The 19,395-nt window shown below is 45.1% G+C and overlaps 1 protein-coding gene across 1 annotated transcript in view; it reads right to left on the bottom strand.

Moving 5' to 3' along the window:
• Nucleotides 1–19,395, bottom strand: part of TLL2 (tolloid like 2) — a 2,438,103-nt gene that overhangs the window by 822,478 nt on the left and 1,596,230 nt on the right. The window contains exons 10-11 of the mRNA XM_085603672.1: nt 15,185–15,287; nt 11,737–11,853 (exon numbers count right to left, since the gene is read on the bottom strand). Of these exons, the coding sequence (XP_085459798.1) occupies nt 11,737–11,853; nt 15,185–15,287 (220 nt within the window). The remainder of the gene's footprint in view (nt 1–11,736; nt 11,854–15,184; nt 15,288–19,395) is intronic.

Raw genomic sequence — 19,395 nt, 5'->3', positions numbered from 1 at the left:
CGAACCTCAGGCAACAGGGCGACTCCAGTGACACATTCCATGACAGCATGCACCCGGCGCCAATACTCCGCCACCTCACGGCACTCCCAGAGAACATGGAGAAAAGTGGCGCTGAGCCCACAGCCGCGCCTACAGAGCCTGTCTTCAGAGAAACCCATCAGAACTAAACGAGGGCCCGTCACGTAGACACGGTGGAGAATTTTAAGCTGGACAAGACAGAGACGCGCGGGTATGGCCACCTCCTTAGGGGAGGACAGTGCAGACTGCCAGTCCTCGTCGTCCAGTTCCACCCCCATCCCCGACCCACGCCTCCCGCAGACGCACGAGGAGATCCGCCCGAATGTTTATTAGTTTTTTATAGATAAGGGAAATAGTACTGTCGGGCAAGTGACCGTCGAGTATGCGGTCCTCGAGTGGCGAAGACACAAGGACTGTAGTCCCCGCCCCGATGGCCGAGAGCAAAGCGTGCCGAACCTGAACGTACCGAAAGAACTCCCTCTCACTCAATTCGTACTCACTCTGCAGCGCAACGAAGGATTTAACCGCACCCTTCAGCCAAAGGTCACCTACTCTGCTGATGCCAATCGTGTCCCAACGCTCGAATCCCTTCGTCGTCCAGAGGCTTCCCAATCTTTCAGACGCAAACAAGGGGGTCGCGCCCGTCAAGCGATCATTCCAGCCCATGGCCACATTCGCAGCCTTCCACAAGCGTACTGCAATCTTAGTGGGACCGGTTAAGGTCCTCCCAGCCGATCGAGAGTAAAGCGCTTTGTTAAAGTTGCCGCCAGGCAACACAAATCTATCCATTTCGAAAGCCGGATTCGGACCAGGTGCGCACGTTGCATGGTTAATAGCAGATAGCTGGGAAGCCCAATAGTACCTCCTGATTTCCGGGAGCGCGATGCCCCCGTCGTACCAGGGGAGAGTCAGTTTTGCAAGAGCAATACGTGCACGACCGCCCCAAACAAGTCTCCTTTGCAAGCTCTCCACTTCCCGGAAGTAGGCCGCCGGAATAATATCAAAGGAGTTCTGAAGCGCGTAAAGGAATCGGGGAAGAGACATCATTTTAAAAAGTGCCGCACGACCGAGGGGAGACAAGGGAAGCTTACGCCAACGGGCCACGTCTAACCTCAATCTCCGAAGTGGAGAGAGGAGATTATGCTCGTAGCGGACAGCAGGATCCAATGAGACGTACACCCCCAGGTACGTAAAGCCGGAGCTGGACGCCTTAATAGGAAAACGAGAAGGCAAGAGAGGAAAGCCACCGGATATAGCATAGACACAAGATTTGGACCAGTTAATGATCAAACCAGAGTTCTTGCCGAAGGAAGTGAGGATGTCAAAGAGCACATTGAGTGACTTACGTGGTGAGGTGAGGTACAAGAGAATGTCGTCCGCGTACAACGAAACACGATCCTCGAAGCCAGGGGCCCACTGGATCCCTCTTATCGACGGTTCCCAACGAAGCCAAGCAGCGAGCGGTTCCAAAGCCAACGCGAAGAGCAGGGGAGACAACGGACACCCCTGCCTAGTGCCCCTCCCAAGAAAAAAAGGCCGGGAAACCCTCCCATTAACGACCACCTGTGCCAGCGGGGCAGCGTATAAGAGTTTAACCCAACTAATAAATCCCGCCCCGAAGCCAAACTTTGCCAGGGCGGCCCAAAGATACGGCCATTCTATCGTATCGAAGGCCATCGTGGCGTCCAAGGAAACCAAGATGGCCGGCTCTGAAAGATATTCCGCCCTTGCAAGTACGCCGTGTAGGCGCCGCAAGTTAAGGGCCGTATTCCGGTGTGGGATAAAACCGGATTGGTCCGGATGCACCAGATCGCAAATAACAGTAAGCAGGCGGTTCGCAAGAACCTTGGCAAGGATTTTCGGCTCTGCGTTCAGCAGAGAAATAGGCCTGTACGAGGCGCAACGGTCCCGAGGCTTACCGTCCTTGGGAATCACGACTATAGTGGCCAGACGCTGGTCATCAGGGAGAGAGCCGAGTTCAAGCGACTCCGAGAACATACGACGGAGAAATGGCGCAAGTTTATCCGGTTGCAGTTTATAGAGTTCAATCGGGAGTCCGTTGGGGCCCATAGCCCTGCCTGAGCGAAGTGAACGAATCGCGGTTGCAATCTCGTCGACCGAAAGTGGGGCATCCATCTGCTCACACTCCTCCACCGACAAGCAGGGCAAAGCAATATCCTTCAACAAGTGACGAGTGTCAGCCTCATCTCTAGCAGACACCGGGGAGTACACAGCACAGAAGTAGTCCGCAAAACACTCCACAATCTCACCAGGGTCAGTCACACTTACTCCCTCCGACGTCTGAAGCACGGGGACCACTCGATTCACTCTCTCCTTCTTATCCAGCCAAGCAATCAATTTACCCGCCTTATCCCCAGCATCACACAGTCTACCCTGCTGTTCCCTATACATTGTCCGAGCAGCATCCGTAACAAGGGACTTATATTCGAACTGCTTCAGGCTGAGGGCGTGGAGCCCGTCCTGAGTGACACCCGTCTCTAAGGCAGCCTCCAACCCCGATATCTCAGCCTCCAACGCAACCACCTCCCCGTTCTTAGCTTTCTTGGCCTCCACGATCAGGGATAGGGCGTGTCCTCGGAGGACCGTTTTGAAGGCCTCCCACAGGGACACTGAGGACAAGACGGACCCCTCATTCTCCAGAAAATACTGATCAAGCGACTTAATGAGACCCTTGCGAATCTTGGGGTCACGCAAGTACCAGGGGTTAATGGGGGCGATCCGCCCGGCGGATCGCATCCCGGTATCGAAGAGGAGCCACAATGGGGAATGATCGGAAATGCCCCGGGCCAGGTGCTTAACCTCCCGGACCCGGGTGGTCTGGGCCGCGGGCATAAGGAAATAATCTAGTCTGGAGAGACTCCCGTGGGCCCCGGAGTGGAATGTGTACTGACTCTGTGTCGGATGTATCAACCTCCAGCAGTCCACCAGACCGAAAGTGTCCAAGAACCCGCCGAGCCACGCCTGGGCGGCAGAGAGGGCCCTGGGAGGGTAACGATCTAACTCGCCAGAAATCACGGAATTAAAATCCCCACCCACAAGCAGGAGACTATCAGGAAGTTCAAGTAACATACGACCCACGTCAGAGAAAGTGGAGGACTGGAGGCCCGGGGGAACATAGACCGAAACCAATGAAAGAGTTTGCCCCTCCCACCGTCCAGTCAAAGACGCGTAGCGCCCTCTATCATCAAGAGTAACTTTGTCAATCTCAAGCGGGAGGGAAGAGCGCAGCAGGATGCCCACCCCTCTGGAGCCAGTGGTGAAGCCAGAGTGTGCGACCAGTCGGTAGCCCCCCCTGTTCATAGCATGACATACATTTCCCACCAAGTGCGTCTCTTGAAGAAATACCACATCAGGGGCCAATCGACGCAAATATTACAACACAACCCCACGTTTGATACGGTCCACCAATCCATTGACGTTCCAAGACATCAGTTTCAACCCGTCCCCCCCCATCCCAACACAAGAAGCTGGAGTCCCCGGGCACGCAGCCAGACACCTGAAACTGAAAGGGAACAAACACACCGCCTTGAAAAGAAAAAACACACAACCCAACCACCACTGCCTCCCTCCCACCCCCACACCAATGCCCCCCCCACCCTGCACCCCTGCGGACTATACAGCCCCCCCAACTTGCAGTGTGCCTGTCGCCCTAACAATCCCATGCTACAAAAAGACCCTAGAGGAGGAAAGGGACCCGTCCCCGCCCGCACCCAGACGAAACATTAATAGACAAAATATACAGTTGAAGTAGAACCTGGCTGAGCACAGAAGGAAATGTCAAAGTGGAGGACCAAGAATCATTCCTGCAGAGGCCCACTGCCCTCAGCACCGCCAGTACGCCCAGTTCAGTCTCCCGGTTCCGGCAGGGAATCCAACCAGTCACTCACTGTGTCGGGGCGTTCAAAAAAGAGAGTCCGATCTTCATATTCCACACGAAGCCTGGCAGGGAAAAGCATAGAGTATTTGATGTCCAGATCTCGAAGACGGCGCTTCACCCCCTGAAAGCTCATTCTCTGTTTCTGAACGAGTTGGGTGAAGTCCGGGAAGAGGTTGACGGAGGGATTCTCATATTTAACTGGGCCGTGCACCCTCGAGGCCTGCAGGATCGCATCCCGGTCTCTGTAATGAAAAAGTTTTGCAATGATAGGCCTCGGGGGAGCGCCTGGTCGAGGCCTACCGCCCGGGACACGATGGGCACGCTCCACGGCGAAGAACTTGCTCAGGCCCGAAGGAGCAAGATGATTGAGGATGAGATCCTCGACCATAAGGTCCACCGGGCGATTGTTGGAAGTCTCCGGCACACCTATGACACGGATATTATTGCGTCGTGCCCGACCTTCGAAATCCTCCAGCCGCCGGGACATCGCGTCGTTTGCAGACTTTAGATCGCCAAGAGTTGCCTGGAGGTCTGATACACCCGGAGTGGATGTCCTCAAGTCCAGCGATTGAACCCTCTCGTTAGTCTTAGAGAGATCCGCCCGGATTAACGTAACATCAATGGCAACCGTGTCAATTTTACGGGCCAGAGCCTCGTACTGCTGGGCGATGGTCTCCCTTATGCCGTTGATGGCGCCCATAACGTCCTGCAGCGACAATTCCGTGGGGACGGACGGGCCCCCACCGGAGTCCTCCATGACGGCACTCGCCGGCCCGGGGGTCCCTTTACCCTGGGTATAGCGATCCATGATGTTACTCTGGACTGATCCTCCACGCTGGGCCGTCTTGATCTTCCGTTTCTCGGGATCCCCCTTGCCCCCCATGTTGGGCAATGCTCACCGGTGGGGTCCGCCCGGACCGGTAGCAAAGGGGCACCAGCAGATCAGACACTGACTGTCCGAGAGCCCGCTCGGGAGAGTTGAGAAAAAGGCACGAATCAGTCCAGCACCAAGGCCGGAGGACGCCCCAGCCGTGCCAAGTAGCTCCTCGATCAGGACATACAGAAGTGCAAAAGCGAAACTGAAAGTGGGGGCGCGGTCATTGGCAAGGCTCCGATGCCGTTGTTGTTCAACTACTCCCCGGCCCCACGGTTCATCAAAGCACCGGGCACAGCTTCCAGGTGGGCCTCCAAAATGCAAGACACTGTATTTCAGGTCTCCCCGGTCCGATTTTCGTTCTGAGAAGAGTTATGGATTCAGCCAAGGTTCATCTTCCAGAATCCGTCCACAAATCCAGGATAATGTCAGGATAAGTTGCGAGGAGCGGCAAGGGTCCGGGGAGCCCTGTGCTCACGCGACCATCTTGGATGCGCGCGAAGCTCCTCCTCCCTCTCTTGCCCACTGTTGATGTCTCACTCTTACTCTTGGCATTTACTTTACAGTATCTATGATCCATTTCCTTGATACAATACTCTGACTCCTCCACTATTTTTGCAATCTCAAAAGCAACCTTCATAGTTGGAACTTTGGCAGCCCACAAACCTGTGTTTTTCTACTTCTGCATTAAACAATCAACTGGTCTTGCATAATTTCTTCTGCCATTGCTCTAAAGCTAGACTTAAGCAAGCTCTGAGATAGTGCCGCTGCCTTATGGGATGACTTGAAAGACTTTTTAAAGCTTTTTTAACCCTTTTAAGCATTAATTTTACATGTATTGAATTTGTTGTGTTTCTCACCGCTAAACGGTGACTCCGCTTGTGGATCAGCTCAGGCGCCAGTTACTTCCTGGTGCGATGCCCAGCTGGGCAGCCAATCACAGAGGAGGGGGATGGAGCCAAGGCTGCTACTGGCCATTTAATGTCGGTTGCAGTGCGGGTAGCGGGCACTCTGAGATTGTGCCGCTGCCTTACAGGATGACTTGAAAGACTTTTTAAAGCTTTTGAACCCTTTTACTCTATTCCTCAATACACTGGCCAACACAGTCCTGCCCACCTACTCATCTATCAACCTTAGCGAGGAAAACGTAACTGCTTAGCTATTAGCAGCCAGCAACAAACATGCTCCTCTCAGGAAAACTAACCTTGCTCGACACCATGAAGCACAGAGATGGTTCTCCACTGACCTAAAAGCCCAAAAACTGGCTCTTCGGCAATCTGAAAGGATGTCGAGACACAATTACCTATCTGAGGACAAACTGACCTATTTAGATGCTATGAAAAACTATAAAAAAGCTATTTTGACCACCAAAGCCGCTTAAATTTCCTCTAAAATTTTGACTGCCACTAACAGGTCCAAAGAAATCTTCTCAACTGTTAAAGAGCTATCCAATCCTGACAGAGTCACGATAAAACTCACACCCTCTCAAACCCTATGTAACTCCCTGAACACCTTCTTCATTGACAAGATCTCAAAATTTAAGGCCAGCATTCCTGCATGCCACAACCCAGAGGCTAGCTTCATTGCACCTAAAAACCCTTGCATTTTCAATCAATTGCCAACAATGAGCAACCAGACATTCTTGGATCTGCTGTCCAAAGTAAAATCAGGCTCAACCAGGGACAGCTGCCCTCTCGGCATCTTAAAAGAAGTATTTACCATTTTCCCCGGACCTGCTCTATCCCTTCTAAATGAGTCTCTGTCTCAGGGCCTTGTTCCTGAAACCTTCAAAGAGGCAATTGTCGTCCCCCTCCTGAAGAAATTAGAGGCTGACCCTCAAACCCTGACAGATTACCAGCCAATCTATCTGCTTCCATGCCTTGCCAAGGTCTTGGAAGCTCACGCGACCATATGCCTCTCTGGTTTTTTGGAACAGTCTGAATATCTCGACCCCCATCAAGCAGGGTTCCGCCCAGCACATTCCACAGAGGCCGTCATACTGCCCATATTGGACACTCTCCAGAAGGAGGCCGACAGGGACTCCCCGCAGGCCCTGGTGCTGCTTGATCTCTCCGCAGCTTTTGACACGGTTGACCATGGTATATTGATCGATCGTGTCAGAGATGCGGAGATCCAGGGATCAGCCCTCGATTGGATCAGTTCCTTCCTGGACAACTGCTCCCAGTCGGTTTGCATCGCTCAGTTTACAGCTCCTAAGATGAGGACTACATGTGGAGTCCAACAGGGCTCCTCACTGTCGCCTCTCCTGTTTAACCTTTATCTCCTCCCACTGAATCGAGTCTTGAAAGAGAGGAAGGTCTGCACATTCAACTACGCTGATGACTTACAACTAATATTCTCCATCAGCAACTCCCCCGATTCGGTCCGTGATTTTAAGGCCACTATGCTGTTCATTAGTCGGTGGATGAACAGCAATCATTTAAAACTCAATCCAGACAAGACTGAACTAGTCCTAACATGGGGTAATCATAACCCTTGGTGCCCACACTTTTGGCCAAGGGAACTAGGCCTATCCCTCACCCCATCTGCCCCAGCTAAGAGTCTTGGGGTAGCAAAAAACTGCGATCTTACCATGATATCCCAAATTGGATGAGTGATATCAACTTGCTTCTTTCAATTGAGGCAAATAAGAAAGATCAGAAGATTTCTCACCCAGGAAGTCCTGACCTAGGTGGTTTTTGCCATGGTTATGTCCCATATTGATTACGTTAATTCCCTATACTTTGGCATTCCACTATACTTAACCAAACGACTGCAACTGGGACAGAACCAGGCAGCGAGACTGATTTTTCAGCAACCTAGGCAACAATATGTCATCCCCCTCATGAGGAAGCTGCACTGGCTCCCTATCACACTGCGATGTGCCTTGAAAGTATGCTGTCTCACCTTTAAATCCCTGAATGCAACGAGTCCTGAATTTATGGATAGCCTTATTCAAAGGCATTCACCCACACGCAACCTGAGTTTGGCCCACAAGCACCTTCTGTCAACTCGCTCCTTCAAACTGAAGCATCTGGGTGGCACTAGGTTTGCTGTTCTAGCTCAAAGATACTTGAATTCCCTCACCTTTGAAATCCGATCCTGCACGGACCTCTTGAGCTTCAGGAAGCTACTCAAGACTTGGCTATGTAGACAAGCCTATGAGTAAGTCCCCAGGGCTCTGGTACCTCTTAGAGTAGCACCAGGAAACCAATTAGGTGTACGTGCACTTTATACATTTTTTTGACATAACATAACAAGCGAACGTTCTCGTAGTCTAGTGATGAACTCACCTATGGATTCTCCTACTCTCTGTGGTTGAGTGTAAAACTTATGTCTTATCATCACCACATTGGTCTCTTTAGCAAATCTTGTTTCTAATCTTTTCTGGCTTCTATACACACAACCTCTATAGGTTGCCTGTGATTATCCATGGCAACAGGAAGGTTCTTTAATATATGTTGACCCACCTTTCCCAGGCTGGTAAGTAGAATCGCTCTTTTTCTACTGAAACTGAATTCTTGTGCAGAGTGCCTCCAAATAATTATCAAAGACGTCCAATGACTCTACCCATTCATCTCACTCAATGGATGGGATCCTTGGTTCAGATTAAAAAACTTTGTGGTCAATAAACTGCAGTGACATCTATTCTTAATGTCACCCTTTAACCCCCAAGATTCTCCTCAACCCTGCCAAAATATTTCTGTTGAATGTGCTGTATGGGGGTACCAATTACAATGCTCAAAACAATGCTTTGAGGCAGTGTAAACATTGTCTTGCTGCTTTGTGGCCATTCAAACATCACTGTGAACTTTTTAATGCCCCACTAACAGAAATGCAGCACTGTTCCACTGTAGCCACCTCTCCTTTAATTCCAACCCTTGTTAAATAAGTATTGTAGGGTGTGTCTTTGATTTTGAGGACACCTCTGCTCTTATTTCTGCACAACCCCTTTAAGTGTCTTAGCTCCTCTCACAAAGGCTGTTACTAGGCGTGGCTGTCACTCTTCTCCTTTGAATGGACCGGTGCTCACCAGCGGCTCCCAGCAGCGGTTTCTTCTGCCTGTTTTTGACCAGATGGTGAATGAACATCTGTTGCACCGAAGTGAGAGACACAAAGTGTCCTACGCTGCCGTAAACAGGTGACTTTGGTTTAAGGACCCAATCCCACTCTTGTTAAGCCCGGGAGCTCTATTACCAAACACTCCTTTTCAATATTTTATTGCCATATCACGTGAACCATTTGTCGGATGATTTACTTTAAGGCCATTGTCCACCCTGCATGGGCCTCTCAGAATGCTCCTCTCTCTGTCTCGGCTGTTCATTACCTCACAGCCAAGCCAGCCCCTCTCGTCAGTCATACTTTCAGCGGCCTTCGCGCGCGTTGAGCAGTCTGTGTTTAAAATGGGGGCCCGACTATGGCAGCTGCCCGCCCATTACAGTCCTTGAAAATCAACGCTTAGGCACACACAATGGCAGTCTTTACACCCACAGCCACTAAAAAACTGTGTGATTTGGAATTTAACTTAGAGATTTCGACACGTAGGACCATATCAATGTTTGAAGAGACTAGAACCTGCTTGACTGATCGATCGTTGCCAAATTATGTTGTAATTGACTTCGCTTAGATGTCTTTTTTCCAGATTAACTGCTTTATTAAAGAACAGATCTCCAATAAGTGGTGGTCCTCTCATCAGCCAGTAGCAACTGCCAAAGCTGCTGGGTTCTGAGGGAAGCACCATGACAACAGAAAAATCATGGCTCAAAGTTCTACACGCTATACCAGTAGTGTACAACATATTATAAGATCACGCCACAGCTCATACTCTGCAGATAACAGGAAAGATGCCTGAATGTCCATATGACGAGCCCGGCCAAGTATGTTACATGGAAATACATGTTGCAGTGCTTTAAATATATTTTGTGCATCTTTCGTCTTATGAAAACAGATCATCTTTTATTTGACTTTGGGTATGATTTAGATATCAACAGATAGGTCACTCCGTCACAATGGTGACAGATATCCTGTCCACTGAAATATAAATCCCATAGGATATAGTGGGATTTATATTTCTGCGAACAGGATATCCGTCACAGTTATGATGGAGCAACCAGTCCACCAGAACTAAATCAGGCCCTTAATTTGGCACTCAGTCAGACCATTACACACAAAAAGTGAAAAGTTTTATTTGAGCATAACTAGGGCACAAAAGGATGAAAGGGAGTGGGAGTGTTGGGAACCACATGCACATTAGCCCTTGATATGGGGAATGTGAGACAGCTGGTACATGTGAATATAGTCGGTCTCTCTATCTTGATATTCAAAAGTTTTTGTTAAGTTTCAGAGCTTTCTGGACGTGTCCAAACATCTTTTCATTTTTTTTATGCCTGTTTATCGGTCATTTCATTGAGGTTCAGAGCTTGGTGGATTTAGTACCTATCCCAACGTGAAGGTGAGTGCCTAGCTTGTGAGAAAGGGGTGAAGGACCATCATTTGTAAATTAGAAATATTGCACTTGCCTATAATCATACTGACATTGATTCATTTTTACTAATAAGACATCTGTGTTGTCTTGACATGCCTTCTTTTTTAGTTTCCAATCTTATGAAGAGTTTTGGATAGGTACATTCATAAACTGCAAAGAAACCTTTTCCCAGGACATTGCTGCTGCTCCGGAATTCAATCCACAATCTAAATTGGCAGGTTCAAAGATCCCAGCAATGATGTTTGCGGATGACACCCTTTTAATGTCGAAATCACTCATGGGTATCCAGAGGGTTTTAGACAGAAAGTTTATGGGTCGGAATTTAAAGAGCTTCTGAGTTTTCCGGGTGTAGGAAAAATCCCCTGGTTTGCACATATAAAGGAAGAATGTAGTACTGGGAAAACCTAGCCTCTGGAGTAATCCAGAGGAAACGTGTCCTGCAATACCACGCTCCAAACTGGTAAATGCCTTTCGAATGAATAAAGTAGCAGCCATCCAAGGGAGCTCATCCTTTGGACATTTGACAGCTCAATTTGTGATAATGAAAGAGGAGTACATAACAGAGCCCTTATTGGATGATATTCATCCATTCCTGGCAAAGAAATTATATGTCCAGTTCAGATTGGGTACCCTGCCACTCCGTGCTTGTTCTTGTAAATTGTCAAATTCTGCCTTGCGAGGGTGCCCAGCCTGTAATTTGGAGGAAGAGTTAGAGCTCCATGTCTTCTTTTTCTGTCCTGGTTATAGGCCAGCAATACAGCTCTGGCTTATCCAGCTGTGCAGGAATCTAGGGTTTGTACATTGTGCAGAGGCTTTTAGAGTTTTGAAGTCTGACACCCGAAAGTCCTTTGTTTTTGCTGTATCTCGATTCTTGATCTCAATGTGGCGTAGGCCCTGGACCTTCTTAAATTTGTTATCTTAGTCATAAGCAAAGTCTACTGTCTCTAATTGTCAAGGGCTTCAATTTAAATGTTTAAATGTTTCTATGCTTTTAATTCTAAGATGAACTATGTTTTCACATTTCTTAATATGTGTAACTTTTGTCATTAGGTTGGCTTACGACACAGTTTTATTGGACCCACCTTTCCACGATCAGTGTAAAGGATTTTTAATGTTGTTTTAAATTAATTGTATTCGTATATGCCACTATTGATTCATCTTACTTTGTGCTTGCCCTTTCCAACTATTGCCTTTGTGATGTACATTTTTTCCACATGCACTTTATTGAGGCCATTGGACTTTGTCATGTGACTGTGACCTTTTGTTTTTGGGAAATATAAAGGCGATGTATTTGTATTTATAAAGTGGGCCGGATACTTTTCTATATATTTTTTATATTCCAACAAAATGTACTGTATTGTTAATATACTTTCATGGTCACAACGACCGAAATAAAGTTTTTACTGACTGAATAAAGTAAATGATAGCTTTCCAATCTTATGAAGCGTTTTGGATAGGTACCTTCATAAACCGCAAAGAAACCTTTTCCCAGGACATTGCTGCTGCTCCGGAATTCAATCCACAATCTGCTGTCAGTAGAAAGGATTGGATCAGGAACTTTGTCCCCACAAAATCTACCTAAAAGAGAGGAAAAAAGTGGTAAAAGATATCTTTAACAATGAAAACACATTTTCAGCTGATCCACTGGGAGCTATCTTCTGTGGTAAAGACCTTCAACTCAAGTCATTTTAATTAAATACTGTGAAATATGCATTATTTACATTAATGCTGTTTGCAAGACCTTCTATAGTGATTAGCTGTAAGGGCCACTTCTACAAAATGAAGCCTAAGGAATCACTGAAGGCAGCTAGTGAACAGACATACATTTATAAAAACTGGGGACAAAAATGACCTATTCTTGAGCATCACAAGACAAAGAAGCAGAAAGGGAAGAGGGGGCAAGTGCACTCGCCTGCACTTCAAAGAGGGAACAAAGACACCCCTATAAGTGGGTGCAAAAAATGACCGCAGCAGCCTGTAGCATGATATTTGCAGCTCTCTAAAGAATGCACTCACTATGTGCCACATTTCTGTAGCGCATAGTCAGGGCACCTTCAGACTTGTCTTTACCTCTGCGCCCGAGTCCACAATACACTGCAGGTGCAGAGGCAAAGTGTTTCCCTCATTTGCATGGTACTACTACCCCATGCAAATGAGGGAACACTCTATTAGGCTCATGTGTGTGCCAACACAATCAGTATACAGAAGTGGCGCCACAAGCATCTGCAGGCACTTCTGTAATACAACAGTGCCCCGGGAGAGCAGAAAACGGGCTCACATGCATGTTGCGCACCAGTGCACCATCTGTAATATGGACCTTTAATTGAGAGAGGAGCCAAAGTTCTTTCAATCTCGGCTTTTTCTTGATGAGAAAAATGTATGCATTCATCGTTCCCTGGAGAAAAGTTATTAAATAAGGATTAAATGATTAATCAGAGCTAATGCTACGCTATCACTCAAACCTTGGCTTTTGTTCTTCCAGGAAAACATGGCGATGGCAGATGACATGGGCTAAAGGTAAACAGACAATGGATATGCTTTAAAGTCAAGAAAATAGGTTTGCAGTTTTTCCCATCAATTCATGTTCAAAGATCAAATGCAATGTCTTAAATTCTTGTCGTCATGTACTAAAAAGTTGTTATTAAAAAAATAAAATATTGTTCAAATACGATTTGGAGCAGCTGACTTTAAATGGGGTTCCACTGAAACCTGCACTGTTCGATACCACTTGACTAAGAAGTTGGAGATAAGGGTGTACTTACTTCCTCAGAGAGTGAGCTATCTCTAGAGTAGGCCATAAAAATTTACCAGTGGACCAGAACAAGTATAAGGCAGTAAGGGCAGGGCAGAGATGTCTGCAGAGACTGGAAGCACAATCCAGTGGACAATCCAGTCAAATTATTCCAAGTGTTTCAGTCTTTCATCAGTATAAACAGGAAGATCCTATTCAATGAAAACTTTTTTAAATCATAAACAATAGCAGTCAAAACGTTCCACTGTTGTACATAAAACAGGACTACCAAACTGCAAAGTAAACGATTAAAGACATCTTTAACGAGACCAAAAGACTATACCTGTGGCCACATTTTACTATGAATTTTAAAATGTCTTCTAAAGAAGGATTCCTATGCTTTATTGTTCTGTTTACTGATAAGAATAGTCAAAAAAACAAAAGAGGGAGTGAAGAGGAAAAATGGTAGAATCATCCTCCTCTAAATCATACAAATAAACAAACAGATTCTACCTATTTTTTACCCTATCCTTTTCCCCTTTTCCCCTTTTTAATGCTACCAGACAGGGAAATTAATAACATATATTTTTTCCACTAGGCAGGTAACTTTTAAACTTGCACCACTATTTCCTCTGACCCTACCACTCCCACATCTGCACCACACATAGTTATTCACAAAATAAGTGCTCCCACGTCTTCGAAGGTCACAGCACGCCCGTCCCGCAGCGGGACGGGAAGAACCCAATGATGAAGCATGACACCAAATGAGCATTTGGTATGTGAGGGTTATCAAAAAAACACATAGTGTTTCCCAGGACAACTCTTTGGGTTAACACATTTTTCCTTCATCATTATAGAATTCCTAGATTAGGAAGGATATTTTTTTTTTAAATAGGTAGAATTTGTTTGTTTAATTGTACTGATAAGAATAAACACTTTCATGTTTGAAGTAAAGTACTAAACCAAAGAAAACAAGACAATACAAAAGATAAGGGTACTAATAAACCACCTAACCTTCATCCACGATGTATGATGTCACCATTATCCTTGGACTGCGATTCTCAACTGAGCATGAATTCCTTTTGTGCATCAGGTGTAGCTTTTACTTGAAGTGTTGAATAATAGATGGGTAACAGTAAATTACGGGGATATTTATCAGTGAGGAGTTCTGAGTGACATCAAATAGAAGAGAGCAAATCCAGAGTAGTCTATGAGGACACTTAGAACCCAGAGGTGAAAAACATCCCCTTAATTCACTTTTGACCCATCTATAACTTCATGTCATATATGCCCTCCAAAACATCTGCCCGCACAGATAGAGGAGTAATGGGGGAGCCATATATAGCATGGCCTTTCCTCACAGTTCCAAGTAAACAAAAAAAAAACCCTACCACCCACCCACCATTCTATGTGCTAGGCCTTCCCTTTCCCCGAGAAGCTGTGCTCCTTTCTTTTGAGGGCTGCTCTGACAGGGTCTCAGAGATTCCATCCAGAGCAGCCTGGAATTCCTTACACAGCAACAATAGCTCACCAGTTCTGTTACCCACTGGTGCTATGTCATAGTAGTGAATTAATGGATTTAGAATTAACTCATTCATGCTAATGGTTCTCTACGAGAACCATACATAACAAGTGGCTAATCCATTTGGGGCTTCCTGCATAGAGCATCTACCAATCTGAGATACCCTCTTCCTAGAGTCACAGGGAATAGTAGGATTCCATATTCAATTTGTCTTAGAAAAGCAAGCAGCAGAGGGCATAGCCCTGGAGATAGCACTCTGAATAGGAAAGGAGAAGACGCTGACTTCCCAAAATAATTACATGATTTTGTTGGGTGATTCTTCTGTATAGCACAGTTTCACCTGTGTTCTGTAAACCGAATAATGACAATTCCCAAGACAATGAAACAGCTGGCTCATTCAGCACACAGAAGACACAGCATTGGTGATCCCTCTCCAGCCAGCAGACAACTGACTCCAGGAGGAATGCACCTATGTCATCAAGCAATATGACTCTAGAACATTGGAGATCAAGAACTCTCCATTAAAGGCGTTAGCCCCCTTGTAAACACACAAACTATATGCAACATGTTCCCCATTTGATTGTTCAACATTCTTTTATTTGGTCATTATATGAATAATTTAAGAATAAAATGTTCAGAAATTGAAGAAAGATTACCTAATAATGATGCTTTCCTCCAGTACCCATCGCGGACTTCCACGTAATCATACCAGCATAACCGGCTCTTAAACAGATCCATAGAAGTGAAATTTAAAATGATCTGAAAATGGGTTATAAAAATGTTGATATTTATCGACATTGCTCAGTGAAAGGTGGTAAACAAGACAAAGCAAATTCTAAGATTATGGTCTAATGGAAAGTTGGAAAACTGTTACTTAGGCACCATTACTGTTGAAAGAAATACAATGTTGTTGATTATCTACCCAAAGCTCTTATATGATATGAAGTGTGCATGAGGAATTCATTATGCAATTCTTTTTAAAGTTCATCACAAACACCAGTTCATGCAAAACTGAAAGAAATCCTTGTGCAGTTACAGTTTTATGATGTGTAAAAATATTGCTAAGCTAGAGATTTCCCATCCCTGTTGTTTTATCATTGTTTTGATTAACTAGAAACTTTGTTATGAGTTTCCGTCCTATCAAATATGTTTGCAAACACACACAAACATTCCATTCAACCCTTCCTTTACACCTTCCTGTGGTGTCTTAGTGTCTATGTGTGTAGTGGGGTTTTCATGTATGCATGATCTTTCTATGTCATAGTGATGCAACAGTAAGATGATACGATCATTGGTTGGCTTCGTGTTCTCAAGTGGAATGTGGAATGTTTGCCTTCAAAAGTGAGCACAGTTGGAGTCTTCCTCTGGGCTCTTTGCATGTATCCTGAGCAGCTGTTCAGTGCAATAAAGTATAAGAAGATAACTGCTGAACATGGACCTTCATCTTTTCACATACTGGCGACGGGCTGGCTAAAAAGGAACAGATTCTTTCATCTACTGGCCGTTAAGGTACTGTTTTATATTATTCTAAAGGACCCAAGGGGGATCCAAAGCACTATGAGCTCTTCACGGTGCAGCGCTTTCTGCGGGATAAAGATCAAAGCTACTGCTTTGTTTGCTTACTGTTGTATCCCAAATCGGGTTCATGTTGTGTTCCAAACTGGGTTCATGTTAGGTGTCACGATGAATCTAATTGGTGTACGTGACCTACGTCATTTGGAATGTTGTTGAGGTATTTATCACACGTCACTGTGTGGGACGGGATTCTTCCTTCCACAGGCTTGAGACTGACAACCTGTGATTCCCAGCTGTGATTCTTGTTGCAACGATATTAAATATCTTTGACACATATTAATTAGGTGTGTTGGATGTTTCTTAAGCGTTGTACTTCACTTACCATGACAGAACTTTCATGGTGGCAGGAATTAAAGGAGTGAGGTTTACACTGCATTTGTGGCGCACCTGATATGCAGTGTTAAATGCTAGGCAGATGTGTTCAGATTAAGCGCTGATTACTGTGAAGCCTTATGTTAATGAGCAGGTGTTCCCAAGAGCTTCGCAAGACTGTATTTGCAAGCAAACGAGGCAGTGTAACTAAGGAGATCTGCAGCGCGTCTTCCGCGCACACGCCATCGCTTGTGATCATCTTAGCAAGCCTGCGTTTTAGAATGTAAGCACTCGTCAGCTGGAGTGTTATCGACACACGCTGCCTTCACGCACATACTTGCGCTACGCACAATCACTCTGGAATGTTCAAGCGTGTGTGCATGCGCTTGTTTTGAAAATATCTGCCGCGTTTTCGTCATTCACGTGCTACTGTTTGGGTCAGGCTACAACCTGGCTATTCCCTGGTACGTGCTCACAGCATTTGACCTTAAACGACTTCAGCTCACGGAATTCAAGTTTACTTACTCAAAAGAATTCACATCTGCAGGTTTAAACAGGCATGCTGCTTTTTGGACACAACTATACCTGGCCATTTCTGCACGAGTTTCAACTGAATATCCGGTTCTTCAGCACAATATTTTCCATAGTGGCCTCCAGCGATCTCATTTGTTTTCAAACTCTGCTGCCTGCTGCTACCCTCCAGCAATACAAGCACCATAGTGTCAACAACGACTGGCACGCTTGATTTCTCCGGTACCGAAAGCACCATAGCGTGAACAGCAATTGGCATGCTTTATTCTGCTTTTAATGCATTTTACGCTTTTTGTGCTACCAGCAGCATATCACAACTGGGACATTTATAAATATTATTTGCTGCTTATATGCAGTGTAACTAACTAGTGTATATGTCTTTACATGTTTTGGGCTCAGTGCAGCTAGTTTTGACACAATCCAATCTGTTACGCCATCCACTCCATTTCTTCAGGAACCTGGAGAGCCTCCTTTGAGATGTTGTTTGTGGTACAGAAAGTTCAATGAAACAATACAGGTGTGAGAAAGGCACTCTTAAATTATGCGGCTAATATGTTTTATCCAGGGGTGCTTCCGAGAAAGGCTAGCTGTCTGGGCCGGCCCGTGAGTTTAATGAGAAATCGTGCAAGTAGAAAAAATCTTGCTTCGGAGCAACCTACCCTTAGGGCTAATGCTAACAATTCTATGAAATAATCGCAATAGATCATCAATTTACCATATTATAATTCTCTATTGAAAAACAATATTTGATAAACATCTTAAATATGAAATGACATTTTAATCATTGTTTAAATCACAATTATGCCATATTCATTGACAATAATACATAGATCTGTCGTTGATCAGATTCATGCTTGCCCAATGCATTTCGGGCCTTTCTGTGGCCCTTCTTCAGGGGCAATGATCTAGAAACAAATATAGATAATACAAACATTTTAACATGTCAGTGCAGGAAACTTCTATTATCAACAACATCATATCCATTTGAAAAAAGACATTGGTTTTAGTAGATGAACAAAATGCTCAATAATGTGAATCATAGAATATTTATTTATTTATTTATTTATTTTTGCAATTTATTAAGCGCGTACGTATGCCCTTGGGCGTCTTGGCGCTGAGACTTTAACAGAATCCAGATAAAAAGGACTTATCATTAATGGAAAGGAAAGCAGGGGGTTAACAATGATTATTGATTAAAAAGCCATGTTTTCAATAGTTTCCTGAACTGAAGCAGAGTGTGGCTTAATTTAATATGTAACGGTAACACATTCCACATTTTTGCGGCCGCTACCACAAAGCGTCTATCTCCCCAAGACACGGTTTTTGTGCGCGGGACCGAAATTTGGAAACTTGTTGTTGATCTCAAGGATCTTGGGGGTTGATATAGAAACAATTGGTCTTGAAAAACTTGTGGACCTTGCTTATTTAAAGCTTTAAACGTGAGACATAAGGTCTTGATTCTCATCCTATTCCTGACAGTAAGCCAGTGAAAGTCCCTAATAGTTTGACTAATGGGATCAAATTTAGATGTTTTGGAAAGCAGTCTTGCCGCTGCATTCTGAATTGATTGCAATTTTGCTATCACCCGGAATTGAGCATTAGCAAAAAGACCATTGCAATAATCCAAGGAAGATAGTACTAAAGTGCTCACAACTATTTTTGCCAGAATACCATGACATGATGATTTATTGAAATGAAACCCTGTAGAAACCAATCACCCTGTGTGCTGATATTATGCGCTTAACGTATATAAAGAAGTCATAAAAAAACGCAAAACGAAGGCGAAACCTGATTGCTATGTACTTGAACTCTCTGTGAAAAAATAGAAAAATGCACGTCCATGACTTTAAAGTACTATGAAAACCGTAACGTAACTGAATGTCAGAAAACGAAACTGGCTATATTACTCCATAGGGGTTCAGTGTCCAAACGTGTTTGATCATTTCCCTGAATATTCTTACTATGATGATAAAGAGTTGGACAAATTTCAGGTTGAGGTGAAACAGCTTGACACCTACTTTGAAGGAAAGTGAATTTGGTGGTACACAGACACAAATTGTATTCTATTAAGTCTACTGATTCATATGTCACTGTTTTAAAAATTACAGCGTCATATTGCAAATTTGAGGGATTTCATCTCAGTTAATTTGTGACCAGACAGCATGTAGGTGCCATTTGACGTAAATCCAACAGAGACTACTAACTTGCAAAAATCTATTGTTAGATGAGGCAATCGCTTCTGCGAAAAGCATTGAATATTCACAAAACATTGCTAAACAGATAGAAACAATAGAATCACCCATTGCAGTTGCAAATTTCAATGTGCAAAGCAAGAGTCAAAGTAAAATTCACACTCCTCAAACAGTTATCCACAAAAGAAGGCCACAGCCAGGGTAGAATGGTTCCTGTGGATAAATAGAACTAATATTTGAAATACGTGTGCACATTC

This window comes from Triturus cristatus, chromosome 1_2 (genome assembly GCF_964204655.1).
Source record: "Triturus cristatus chromosome 1_2, aTriCri1.1, whole genome shotgun sequence".
In the NCBI taxonomy this organism is placed as follows: Eukaryota; Metazoa; Chordata; class Amphibia; order Caudata; family Salamandridae; genus Triturus; species Triturus cristatus.
The sequence above is the reverse complement of the archived record's forward strand: the minus strand, read 5'-3'. Positions and strand labels throughout refer to the sequence as shown.